This window comes from Phlebotomus argentipes, unplaced genomic scaffold, assembly GCF_947086385.1.
Source record: "Phlebotomus argentipes unplaced genomic scaffold, Phlebotomus argentipes genome assembly contig_32, whole genome shotgun sequence".
In the NCBI taxonomy this organism is placed as follows: domain Eukaryota; kingdom Metazoa; phylum Arthropoda; class Insecta; order Diptera; family Psychodidae; genus Phlebotomus; species Phlebotomus argentipes.
In genome coordinates, this window is record NW_026776187.1 from 1,735,917 (window position 1) to 1,749,606 (window position 13,690).

The 13,690-nt window shown below is 42.1% G+C and overlaps 3 protein-coding genes across 4 annotated transcripts in view; 1 reads left to right on the top strand and 2 right to left on the bottom strand.

Annotated features, from left to right (window-relative positions):
- The window catches only part of LOC132264104 (uncharacterized), a 63,599-nt gene extending 57,332 nt beyond the window's left edge, over nt 1–6,267 (bottom strand). Inside the window, exons 1-3 of one of the 2 annotated variants that reach the window (XM_059764181.1) lie at nt 6,123–6,267; nt 4,060–4,117; nt 1,188–1,238 (exon numbers count right to left, since the gene is read on the bottom strand). In XM_059764181.1, coding sequence (XP_059620164.1) covers nt 1,188–1,238; nt 4,060–4,117; nt 6,123–6,153 — 140 coding nt within the window. In that variant the 5' untranslated portion in view covers nt 6,154–6,267. The remainder of the gene's footprint in view (nt 1–1,187; nt 1,239–4,059; nt 4,118–6,122) is intronic. The other variant, XM_059764182.1, reaches the window with a different exon arrangement.
- Nucleotides 6,268–6,375: 108 nt separating this feature from the next.
- Nucleotides 6,376–10,306, bottom strand: LOC132264008 (U1 small nuclear ribonucleoprotein 70 kDa). The gene is made up of 7 exons (XM_059764049.1): nt 10,032–10,306; nt 9,790–9,972; nt 9,568–9,712; nt 7,630–7,731; nt 7,240–7,377; nt 6,860–7,177; nt 6,376–6,580 (listed from the first exon to the last, which is right to left on the bottom strand). The coding sequence occupies exons 1-7, from the start codon at nt 10,173–10,175 to the stop codon at nt 6,465–6,467; spliced, it is 1,146 nt and encodes a 381-aa protein (XP_059620032.1). The 5' UTR covers nt 10,176–10,306; the 3' UTR covers nt 6,376–6,464.
- A 303-nt stretch (nt 10,307–10,609) lies between these two features.
- On the top strand, nt 10,610–13,271 carry LOC132264110 (ras-related protein Rab-2A). The gene is made up of 5 exons (XM_059764192.1): nt 10,610–10,803; nt 11,423–11,582; nt 12,196–12,351; nt 12,410–12,590; nt 12,671–13,271. Exons 1-5 carry the CDS (start codon nt 10,758–10,760, stop codon nt 12,767–12,769), a joined length of 642 nt encoding a protein of 213 aa, XP_059620175.1. The 5' UTR covers nt 10,610–10,757; the 3' UTR covers nt 12,770–13,271.
- The last annotated feature ends 419 nt before the right edge of the window (nt 13,272–13,690 follow it).

The following is a 13,690-nucleotide window of genomic DNA, read 5'->3' on the forward strand; positions in this document are numbered from 1 at the left end:
AACTCTCAACAATCTTCAGCCATTCAGAGCGTTGTCGTCTGACAAAATTAGTCCAAAAATGGGTAAAAAGCCGAAATGAAATTCTGTACGAAGGAAGGTTCATAAAACTCCCTAAACATCTGTCCCATGAAACATCGTCATACTCACAAATACAGATACTTTTTTTTTCACTCTACAAAAACACTCTTAACGATGGCCTAACACAATAAAGAGCAACAGAGACGAGCAGATGTTCTTCCTTTTTGGAGGGAAAAACCCTCTGTCGATCGCGTACACTGAAATCTTTACATGCACGCTGTGTAGTCTGCGGACAGCATATAGCAATGAGAGAGAACCCTCATCTAGATGAAAATCATCAAAGGCCTCAACACTAAACAATCAACCACTATCCCAATTTCAAGACTCAAAAATCCTCAACCAAAGAGGAATTTGTCCGATAGTTATCATCATCATCATCAGGAGTGGATTTTTTAATGCACAACATCCACAAAATGTATGGAAATTCAGATGTATTTGTGTGGAATAGGTTGGAAAATTGCAGAAATTTCTCAAAATAAACAATAGTAAATTGTTAGGATCTGGACAGGAAATTCTTATCTGTTCCATTTTCATGATGAAATAGACGCTTCAGAAGCCCCATCTGCCTTTCCTATACATTTTTCAAACCTCAAGCAAACATCCGGACGACAGTGAAGCACTCAAAAATGGAGGGAAAAATTGTGTGAATGAGATGAAAGCACTCGAGAGTCACACACATGTATAACTATCCTCCTTTCACCACCACCACCACCACCAAAAAAACACCCAATGACGGTGAAAATGCTTTGTATAAAACGCTTTAAGAGACTTTATACCCATTCTAAATAGTCGTAGAGAAGAAAAAAGGCGAGAAATAAAAGTATGTGAGAGTGTGAAGAGTGAGAAAGAAGAGGGAGACATCCGGTATACATTATGAGATCTATTCACATATACAATCACACTGTAGACGAAAAGAAATCAAATATGAAGAAGAATTGTGCTAGAAAAACCTGAATTTCCCAATTCAACTCTCCCAGAGACTACTTCAAGGTATCCTTTTCACTTTTAGTCCTCCCCGAAAATATCACCTCACTCTCTCTCTCTCGCTTCCTCCCTTTTCATCGCCATTCAATGTGTTTTCCCGAGAAATTTCCGATGGTGTTACTCACGGAGATCCTTTTGTCTGTGTCCCCAGAGGGCAATTCACGTCCAATTGTTTCCTTCACAGGAGATGTGTTTTCGAAGGCGAATAAGAGAGTAGGAACGCAGAAGAAGAAGACAAAAAAAACACATATAGAACAAAAGAATTACATTGAATTTCTTCACAAAATTGCCCTCAAGTGTTTTACACATAATTTCCTCCCTCTCCCTCTCTTACACACCCCACCAACACGAGGGAGCCCAACGCCCATCTCAAGAAAAAGTAGTTCCTTTTGTCTCTCGCCCTCCACCCCCCCTCCCCCATCCTCTGATCCTCATTGACCTCCCCCTCTCTTTTGTTTCCACATGAAATTATTATAAAATGTTTGCCCTTTTCTCTCTCAACTTTATTATGGCTGTGTAAGGAAGAGAGCATTGTGATGATGACGATGAAAAAAAAGCGACCAAGTGTTTCTCGATCGGCACAAGCCAAACATCGCGGCGTTCGCCACACCAACTGCTCCTTGGCTTCCTCCTGCTTCTTCCACTTCTCCATAGCCACACTCTCGACAGGTGTTTTCCCTCCTCGAGCACACTGGCTTCCCATTCTCGCTCTTTTTCCAGGGGGCCCCCAGAAATATAATAATAATGACGCGCGATCATCGCGATGCAGATGATGGAAATTCTGTGGCACGATCACTTGCGCGACAAGGAGAACCTCCCTCGAGACAGGCCCAATATGCAGTCGTCATCCATGTGACGCACCCTCAAAAGAAAGGCCCACACGTCCCTCCCCCTCTCGCGCATGTTGTACTCTCTCAAACACACCAAAATCCATCTCCGGCATCCAAGCGACGCGTCTCCACACTATTTCAGCCACATTCGCGACTATTATTAAGGCACGATTGGGCCTAAAATTAAACCAGACATGCGGAGGAAATCTAAAATGCGCAACGCACCCAATAGTCAAAAAGAACGTCTAGACACTCTTCTAGTCTATCCCAAAACGCACTCTCTCGCTCGCTCACCCGCTCGGCCGAAAGGCGCACCAGAAAAACCACTCCAATACATCACACACGCAACATCGCGCCCGTCTCTCAGGCCATCAAGGAAAAGCTCTGTGCGAGAAAATTTGTCGATTTTCCTCACTTTCTCTCTCTCTCGTCTCTAAACCACAAATACCTTTTCTCGTCTTTTTCCCACCGTGTTGCCATCCTCTTCCATTCTCTTAACCCATCAGCACGCGTTATCCTTCAATTACGACATGTCTGAAACATCTTCGCGCTTGCAATTTCCCAAAGTGCGGTAATTGAATTGGAAAAGCCACAGGGAAAGTCCTGAAATTGGCAAAATGATAATGAGGAAGAAGGAATTTTGTCACAAATTCAAGTGAAGATCCTACGCAAGCTTTTCAACACTCTCCAAAAACCATGAAAGAAGCTTTCGTGGATTTCTTGCAAAAGCTTCCGTTTTGCATGGCAAATAAAACCATAAAGATTTTCACGTTTTCACGACTTAAACATACTAAGTAGATAAAGAAACAAGAATTTTCAAGAGATTTGATGGTAATCCATTGAACAGCAAATTCAAGCTATGATAAGAAGACAAAAAAGCAAGAAGTTACTTTTCTGTTAAACTACAATTTCCAATATTTCTCAGCGTCTTCGATGTTTTTCCGTGATTACTCATATTTAAAAATCAAATTCTTTATCAGCAAACATCTTAGGCAAACACCCAGAACATGAAATAAACAGATTTTGTGGTAACAATCCAGAGTGTTATCGTGCTTCCCAAGCAACACCTCCAATAATCTCGCGCTCACTTCTTTCGCGCCCCGAACGAATGGGTTAACCGTATGATTCTCATACATTGTAACATCAAACACACAATTAATTCGCCAAATCTAATTATAGACCCTCCACACATTCACTCCTGACGAGCGTCTGGTCAGTTTTTTGTCTCACAAGGAAGAAAATATAGCATTTAGAACAAAAAAAAAGACGAACCGGAGCGCACGAGAGGGAAGTGATCATTTCCCTTTTGTGGTGATTTCCACGTCCTTTCTTCCCCCCCTTTTCACGTGGCGCTTCTCCACCTGGAGTGCAGTTGCCTGAGGTCAGGATTGTCATTGAGCAATGGAACAAAACAGAACAATGTCTGTTGGGAAAGCACACAAATAGAATGACAGCTAATTTTCTCTCCAACTTGCATACAAGTTGAAAATAGTGAGGAAAAGTCGCACAAAGCATAATCCTACCCAATTTTCAAGCAACTCAAGCGCCAAAGGATGATTTTTACTCTCTTTTCCACTCATTTTACTTTCTCCTTTCACTTGCAATATCTGTGTGACTTACGCTCTCCCAGCGCAAGTGTTCAAGGAGTCAGGAAAACAATGGACAAAAAGCCAGGAAAGAATCCACAACAGTCCCCATTCTGTGACATCAACAAAGGATTTCCCTCTTGTAGCTTTTCACCGAGTTTTCTCAAGCTTTTTCCCACTCATCGCATTTTCTCTCCTTTGCAGATGAGTTTGCGGTGCATTTTAAACATCTTTTCCCTCACATATAAGGGGAAAAGGCTTTCATTGAATAAAAGATATCAATAAGTGATTTCACGTGTCTCCCAAATCTATTTTAGTGACTTTTCTGTAGATATTTTCATGCAAGAAATAAGAGAAAATTGCCAGTAAAAATAGACAATTTCCCTTGGCCCCATTTTTCTAAACTCCCAGACATTTCCTCCTCTCACATTTCACCCACTTTTCAGCTTGTTCCTCAGTAAAAATCATCCGGAAAAGTATCTCTCATGCTTTTTCATAAATTATTCAATTTTAATATCTATCAAATAATTGAAATACACAATTGAATAATTATATATATAGAAAACATTAATAAAACTTACCCAAATCTAGTCAAATTCTCCTCCTTTCCCGTGTCATCGAGGAAGAAATCACCTTTTGCTGCAAAGAGAACAGGAAATATTGACACTCCACTGCATTTTCGCATTAGTCTCAGGAATTTCTTCGCCCTTTTGCCCATCCCGCAAAGATGGGGAGCAGTAGAAAAACATGAAAAAACGTGGCTCGGAACCACGCCGTGTCTATCACACACGCACTTTCCTACTCACTAAGCGCGGCGCTACTTGTGCCGACATTTGAGGGGTTTCCAACATCGCACGCACTCGCGAAAAGCGCCATCTCGGGGAAGAGTCATTGATAAATAAGCCAAGATATAAATTCATCGATTCACCCACAAAATTCTACACACACGATGTGTGCAAGAGAAATTTACATAAAATTCTGTCGGAAAAATCTCTTGGCACACAAGCAGAAGAATATTAGTTTCTTATCATTAAATTAGCATTGATATCTAAATTTTGCAAATAATTTTACGACTTTGATTGGCATTTTACAGTTAATGTACATCCATAAACAAAAGTTTAATACGTTAAATCCGGTATCAATCTTGGGAGTATTCAAAGACGAGGAGAAAATTCTTCAAAATATTAATTAATGAGGGGTCAATAACTTTACTGGTTTGAACGAAAAACTCATAAAAATACTGCTGATCTCCAAGTAAAATTATTTGATCACACAGTTTATGCATAAATTAGAAAACAATTTGTTTATCCACTGGAAATCCGCAGAATTTTCCACACAAACCGTTTTTAATAGTCAACTAAAACTCGAGAGGAATAAAATATGAAAATTACTGGACTATGAGTCAAATTAGATGAATAGTAAAAGAGAACAAATTTTCCACTATTCTCTATCTTATAATTCTCATTTCCCCGAAAAGGATTTAATCTCAGGTGCTGAGCAGCACAATAGGTGTTGCAAGGATTCAGCTTATCTCAACGTCTAATCAATTTCTCTTGGAAAATCAGAGACTTTTCCCACAAATCTATTACCGTTTTACGGGGTTGCTCACATTCATTGCCGACTTTTTGCTCCTCTCTCGTCTTCCGCGGCGGATTAAAAAGAGCAAATAGAAAACGTAATCAAAACAAATGGACGGAAGAAAGTGTACACAATGCGTGTATCAACAATTTGAGCCCCGCCGAAGGCGCAAATCCGCGCAAAGGCGAGCAACATCGCCCGCGGACGGCTGAGGGATGCTCTCGGGATGCAGTTACGGCTGTATTGCGTCGCTCTGCACTCGCGATGACTCACGCAGCGGTGCACCAGCAGCGCCGAGAGCTCGCGGCCTTGAGGGGCGATACGGAAGAAAATAATAAACAGCAATACAATGACCAGACGGAGCGCTCGCCAGTCTCGTGCCCCCTTTCCTTGGCCAAGGGGACAATTTAGCCGGAATCAGCGGAACAAAGGCACGTCGCGCTGTGCAGCCGCGGGACAAAAAAGTCCCAGAAGCGACGCTAGAGACTCGCATGAAAACTTGCTCATCTTGTTTGGAATTTGATAAGGTGGCGACATTATCGGTGGTAGCGCTTCCCCAAAAAGTGCCTTATCTCACACTCAGACTGTCCCCACTCCGCGCCACTTGTTCCAGATAAAATCCGGACAATCTATGACGCGTTCCTCAATCACACATTACCAGTCACTATTCTGCGCTCTAGGAAGTCCCCGGGCGGAGGGAATGGGCGCACAGCGGCGCGGGGAGGACAACAATGGAGCATCCGAGTGAGAATGAGACGCCAGGATGCAGTAATTCTTTGTGAGACTCCGGGACAATGCCCCCAACACGCAATATGCGTTTACTCCCTCTCAACCACTCTTCCGCCCTGCCTAGCTCTGTTCACCCCAATCCTCCAATCTGCCAGCCGCTCAACGCGCCTCCTTCAGTCATGTCTAGCCTCGTGGGGAGCCCCAAAGCCGGGAAAATCCCTTCCCAGAGGGTGAAAAGAGCATCGACCTAACCTCACTTTTTCACACTGAACGCACAAATCACCTTCGCCACCCGTCGGCATCCGCCCCATGCAAACTACATGCAAATTTAACTTACCCAGCATTGTAGCTACTTCTGCTGCATACATTAAACAACAACTGATAAAATGATATGATGAAAAACTGCGAAAATGAAAATTACTCTACAAAATAAATTCGCACGATTGGAAACAAAATGGCTGAGTGTCAAGTCTTGAACATCCAGGAATGACAGCCCAAAAATCGATTAATCGACGAAGAGCAAAAACAGTTTCGGGACACTGTCGCCCGCGGCGCCACACACGCCCTGGAATTCATAGCCGGCTCTGGGCGCGAAATCTGAATTTATTTGCTCAATTCATTGCCAAATATTACAATTTTAAGTATAATTTTTCACAATTCTACTCCACTCGCTCGTTTCTCAGTCACTCTGGCTGTACGACTGTCCATTTTCCGGGATACGATATTTTTCCTCGTCCTCTTCATACTTCACGTCATTTTGGTAATTCGCGTACTGTGCCGAGTAATCAGGATAATCTGCAGGGAACACAATGAAAAGGATAGAAATATACCTTTCAGCGCCGTCAAGAATGATTAGATGGAGATTGTTAGAGATTTATACTACCCAGAAACTCAGAGGAACTCTGAGGAGTTCTCAGAACGGAGCTTAAGGGCCCTGTAAATCTCTGCGATCGAGGTCCTCCTCAAGATCACACATTTCCTCTAGCACAGGAGGGTCCGAGGAATTCCCCAGTGGAACACCTCAACGCCCCTCGGGATATGCATAAAGGGGAACTTAGCAAACAAATCACTCACCATCGAGTGGCTCCTCCTTGATCTTGATGTCTCCTTCTCGGAACTCTGGCTTCCTCTCCTTGCGATCACGATCGCGATCTTTGTCACGCTTGTCCCTCTTCCTGTCCGCCCTGTCGCGGTCGCGTGATCGCGACCTCTTGCGCTTCTTCTCGCGATCACGACGATCGCGATCGCGCATCCTATCGCGCTCCATGTCCTCATAGTCGCTCCTGTCTCTGCTGCGACGCTTCCTGCGCTCACGCGATCGACTCCTGTGCCGCGATCGCTCACGCTCACGTGGAACGCGCTCACGAGATCGACTGCGACGCCTCTCGAATCCTGAAAGACAGAAGAAAAGGGTTGTAAAAGAGATTCTCTCAACTGCCTTCAGCTGATCTCACTGTCTCGATCGCGACGATCGCGCTCCTCCTTCTCACGCTCCATGCGATAGCGCTCCCGCTCGCGTTCATTGTCCTCCCGTCCCGAATGCTTGATATTCACGTCTGGTCCTCCGCGGCGCGTTCCTCCAAGTCCGCCACCTGGAAGCATAGAAATCGCATTAGCCATCCTGCTCATAAGCTTATGCTAAACACCTAATTTTCAAGGGTTTTGTCGGCCCCGGTTAAGTGGACAGTGACCAAAAAGTGGACAACTTTGGCTCATCCTATCCGTGGAGTGATGAAGGTCATTCTAATCTGGCCAGCACTTCAAAAAGACTCAACAACTTGACAGTGTTTAGAGCCTTTGGTTTTAAGCGGCGAACAGGACAATAAAATGACTAAGAGACTCACCCAAGCGACGGGGCAGCCATCCTTTCACCGTCCTGGCCCTCTCAACATCCACCAACACGCGCTTCCCATCAATTTTCTTACCATCAGCGTGTTTATAAGCGGCTGAAACACATAGTAAAATTAGTAAAAATCACTCACAATCGCCCATGTGCATTCTGTTATCTTTGCCAATATATCATTCTCAAATGCATCATCTTTCATGTCTCACATTGGAAAAAATGTACCCCGAATATGGAGTGAAGAGAACTTTTTCTTTTTGACAGCATAATCTGAATTGGGGAATCTTTTTTTTTCTCTTAATTTTATTGAATGTAGTGAACAGAAAGAAGTTTAATTAACCAGGATTAGAAGACACTTTGGAAGGGAATGGATCACCAGACTCTCAGAATTAGGAAGTATTGTGAAGTTTATCAATTCCGAAATGAGATTTATTGAAGGAAAAAATATGTTTCTAGAAGATTTTGAAAGTCTGTTTCTCTCTTTTTTCAAAATACATTGAAATCAGGGGCAAAATTGTCTAAATTCCTCATTATTTTTTCTCTTGAACAAATAAATAATAATAATACCTACCCCGGTATTACTTACGGGAAAGGTTTTTGGCATTTTTAAACCGATTTTTAGATGTTTTGTGTGTGAATCGAGATTTTGGAACTTTTTCTAGTGACTTTTTTTTTACTTTTTTGTTTGTGTTTTTGGAGAGATTTGTCCCAAGTGGATCGAGTGGACTTTTGGCTTTTTTTTTACCTGGTGCGCAAATACTTACGTACACGCGCAAGTTTATAATTATTTATAGTTTAAAAAAAAATATATCACATTTCTATATGCATAGATTATGTAAATTAAAAGATGAAAGAGTAAAAACAAAAAGAATTTGCTGCAAAAGTTATGTAGATGAAGAAAATAAAAAGATAAATGAAGAAAATACCTTCCACAATATCACTGTAATCAAAAATATTGCTCTGGATTTTTTCATCTTTCCCGTTTTTTTCCATTATAAAATGTGTTAAACTCTATTGAAAACTCCCTTGAACTGCTTTTTACCTTCTCCTTCAAGCCTGACCCTCTTGATTGACTCCTGAAACCGCACAACTTGCCTTCATGCTTTATTTTGAACTTAAAAAACAGACTTTTGTTCTGCAATTTTCATAAAATCTCTTAAAACAAGAGGAAAAAACAAGTCTGCAGACTTCAAGAATCAATCGTAATGTTCAAAATCATCTATAATTTTTAGAAGAAAAAATTATTTATCAGTTGTATGTTATGGTTTTTCTTACCAAACACATACAAACCTAATCTTTTCGTCATTTTGCTCTTTTTCTCAACTTTCAAAGGATTTCTTTAGTGTTTTAGCGCATTATCTCAACTCTCTTTTTTTCTGTTCGTTTGCGAGACTTGAGATGCATTTTTTTAAACTATTTTTTTTCTCTCTCTGTTTTTTTTTGGGAACTCACAACGAACAGTTTATGTTGAGGAGGCAGACTTTCATTCAATCCGAGACTGTGTTAAAAAATAAAGAACAAAACGCGAATTAGTGAGAGTTTACAACACCAGAAAAAGTTAAAACATTATAAAGTGGAGATTGAAAATTAAACAAGGTTTTTCTTCTCTACTTCTTTTTCTTTCATAGGACAATATTTTGAGAAAATAAACAAAATCATTGAGGATGCTTTGCAAGAACCGTCTTTGACCAACAAAATTACTATTTTCCTCGAGCAGATTTTCGTAAGAAAAGTAAAACAAAATGTAGAACAGTAAAAACAAAAAGTGAAGGGGTTTCTTTTTGAAATAGACTGAACAAGTGACTTGAAGCACTTCTCCTGATCACTAAAGGGAAATCTTGTGGGCGTTCACAGGATTTCCCCCTTGAATAGTCAATCAATGATCTTCCGTCAGCTCGATGGACAAATTGCAAGAGGAAAGCCAACACTTTGTACTTACAGTGCATGTCCCGTTCATGTTCGTATTCAATAAAAGCGTAACCTCGTGGTCGACCATCTTCTGTGTTGTGAATCAAGATAATCTTCTTTATTGGGCCGTAAACCTCAAATTCACGTCTCAACTTTGACTCTGATGTATCGTAGTTCTGCAAGGAAAAACATCACAATAATTAACACTGCGTCACCATTTCCGGCGTGCGCCTGCGGAAATCGATTCACTCACAATTCTTGAGACGAACAGCGTCCGGAAGGGATCTTCCGTGGCGTGCTTCACCTGGTGGGGATCCCACAGGGCGATCTCCCTCTCCAACTTGTACGCCACCTGCTCAGCCTTCTCCCGGCGACGTCTCTCCATCCGTTCTTCGCGCGTCTCCACCCGAGTCGGCGGCGGAGTGTCATTGGGGTCCTGCAAGCATCCAAAACATGAGCCTCTCGTCCACCCTCCACTCAATCCCTCGAACTTACCTCGAAGAACTGCAGAAAAGCCCCCACGCCAATGTAGCCCCGCGACTTCTTCTCATGGGGCAGCTTATCCGGAGGCGGCAGGAAGGGAATTGGCTCGCGTGGGGCGAACAGAGCCAGCAAATTCGGCGGTAAATACTGCGTCATGGCGCCTCACACCAGATCCAAAGGACTCTCGAGCACTTGTGTTCACGTTTTTCGCGTGGAAAGGGGCACTTTTCACCTGAGAAATGGGGTAAAAATGCGTGAAAAGGCAACACAAAACCCTATTTTGATGCTCTTCAGGGGGCCATTTTGAAAGCTCATTGCGCAGTGAAAAAACTGCTGTTTTTGACTGTCAACAACCCAGCAAACCGCCTCGCTTTGGGAATTACTGGAATTATTATTACGCGAAACAGATCGCTTAGAATTCGTGATTTTCCACATTCTCTTTTAATAAACCATATATTGGAAAACAACGACTTATATTGAAGTGAAGCTTTGTCGCCACATCAAATCATCACATACGCGAATGGGGATGTTTTTCGGCGAATTACAGCCGGGTCGAGCTTTTTCGATTGAACGCAGCTGTCAAAGAGATGACGTTTCACCATTGTTCGAAGAGCGAAGAAAAAATTGTGTGAATTATTTTCTGCTGCAAAAAACCTGCGATAATTGCGTTTCAGGGTGTTCCGCAGTGAGCAAAAGTGGTGTATTTTGTGCAGAGAGTCGAATTGTGTGTGAGACAGAATGTCGTATGCGTATTTATTTAAGTACATCATCATTGGTGATACGGGTGAGTAAAAAATCGATATTATCCCAGAGTTTCTTTCTTCTCCGAACAGAGAGACACAAAAACACACGATTGAGTGCATTTTACGCAATGAAACATGCCACAGCTTTCTTCCGGGGGCATTTCTGGGCAGCCGGAAGGACTTTTGTGGGCCTTGGGAGGGATTAAAGGGCGCTTTGGGCGGGATCAGGAGACACCCACACGCAGACAAGCGGATCGAAGTGACGAAAATGCGTGTCACGCAATTTTCAGTCTCGAAATCACATATTTTCCACGTTTCTCCGTCGTCTTTGTTGTTTTCTTAATCAGCATCGACCTTTCCGATGCTCTCCAGATGATTCATCAGTACTCCCCTGGGCATTTTCTCTGCTGCCATACAAAGTGACCTGGAAAACAAACACAGCGACACTTTGCTGTCTGTGCAAAGAAAAGTCCTCGCAGAATCGAGGGCGCGCTTTTGGCGCTGTCAATGAGTCATAAAAGTGCCCAGAATGTTTATGTGACAACAAAATCCCGGCACTCTGCAAGGGACGCTTAGTTGGATGACTTCCATATGGTTCCGCGCTCGGGAGTCGGAGAAATTTGCGGCTGGAAATCAATAAACTTTCTCCGCTTTTTATAGGTGTCGGGAAATCTTGTCTCCTCCTCCAGTTCACCGATAAGCGCTTCCAGCCTGTTCATGATCTCACCATTGGAGTAGAGTTTGGCGCCCGAATGATAACGATTGATGGCAAACAGATTAAATTACAAATTTGGGACACAGCAGGACAAGAGGCGTTTAGGTGAGTAATTTTCCACCTCATTTTTCACACCCTTCCGAAGAGCACGCCATTCTCCAGTCTTCTCGCATGTGATGGAAGAAAATCTCTCGTAGGGGCAAACTTTGAACTTTGAGCTGGGTTTTTACGATAAAGCCTGTAAGTAAATATTGTGCTCTCGATTGGTTCCATTCTGTCTTGAGTAAGCAATGCGTGAAGTGTGTTATCAATGACTGTGAGTGGTTAATGAAGAGCTGTTCTTCTTTTGTTGCCAGAAATCATTTCATTGTCTTGATTAAGACTGGATTATCATGTTTGGATTAAGAATACATAAACCTGAAGGGGAACACAAAGTTTCTAATAAAAAAAAGAGCACTGAAGAAGATATTGAAATGAAAACAGATTACCTTGAAAATTAGCATTTTCTGCTGAAATACCATGTCTTATTTCACTCATCTGACATAAATACATAAAACAATCATTCTGCTGCTCATTCCAAAGCGATTGTTTGTGAGCTTTAAGCCCAGTGAGAACATCTAAAAATATTCAGCAACTCGTCAATTTATCATCATTATCTCGACCTTAAGACACTCTTGTGTGAGACGCGCTGACTAATTAGCATCTCAATTTCCCTCAGATCAATTACCCGCTCGTACTACCGCGGAGCAGCTGGGGCCCTTCTGGTCTACGACATCACGCGCAGGGAGACGTTCAGCCACCTCACGACCTGGCTGGAGGACGCGCGGCAGCACTCCAACTCGAACATGGTCATCATGCTGATTGGAAACAAGAGGTGAGCCTCCTGCGCGCTCGCTTGAAACACTGACCCCATGTGTGGCTTTGCTTGACAGTGACCTGGATTCGCGTCGCGAGGTGAAGAAGGAGGAGGGCGAGGCGTTCGCCCGGGAGCATGGGCTCGTCTTTATGGAGACATCCGCTCGCACGGCTGCCAATGTCGAGGAGGCGTTCATCAACACGGCGAAGGAGATCTACGAGAAGATTCAGGAGGGTGTTTTCGACATAAACAACGAGGTTTGTAGCATTGTGGAGACGAATGCGGAGGATGAGTGAGGGATTAAATGTGTGTGTGTGTGTGTGTGTGTGTTTTGCAGGCGAATGGAATTAAAATTGGCCAGCAACATTCCCCAACAAGCCCTTCCTTGCCCGGTGGAGGAAATCAAAGTGGCCAGCCGGGCGGCGGGTGCTGCTAAATCAGCCTCGGGACTTCGCTGAACACGAGAGGAGAGTCTTCGCGCGAACGAATGGAAGGAGCATCGTGACTGTGAGTGTATGTTGACATCTGAAATTCCCCTGAAAGAAAATCACAAGATGAGAGACACTTTTAATTCCAATAAAAAGAAAAGAAAGCCCACGAAAATCTGCTCATGTGTGTGTGCGGTTTGTCTCATTAAAATCTCAATGGTAGATCACAGGAAGAAGAAGAAGTGGGGAAAATTTATTCACTATCGCTATGGACGTAAAATATTTACCCAGTTTATAAAGGATAAAAAATAATATGGAAAATAAATGAAAAAAAACTCTATGACTTTAATATGCTGTAATAATTGATACAGAAAGTCAAAGTATAAGTTGTGTATGTGACTTATAAGTATATAAAGAAGGAAAAGGGATAATGTTAAGGATTACCCTTGCGTTCAATTTCTTTTCTATGCGTTTTTAGTGAACAAGAAAAAGATGAATTTTTTCATAAAAGCGGTTGAATCGGATCACATAATTAAAAAAAAATGGAGAAGAAGAAGAAAAATATTTGGGGAGAAGCAGAAAATAATTAAAATTTAAGTCAAAAATTAATTAAATGAGGTAAAAACATTTAGAAATAATAATCAAGTGATTGTAACTAATATAGAAAGAAAAAAATATTTTCTAACTTTGTATAGGCGTGTGGAAAATATTTTTCAACATATTTTCCTCCTCAAGACAATGTGTAATGAGTTTAAAAAAAAAAGATTGAAAGATGAGAAAGAAATGAGCTGCTTTCATTAATCACAGTCATTACTCGAAGAAGAAAAAAAATCATACACATTTTATGCAGAAATAATGTTGCTTTTTGGAAAGAAAAGATTGATTTTTTCTTACTTCCTTGATTTTTCACCTTTTTTTATCTTTGCTTT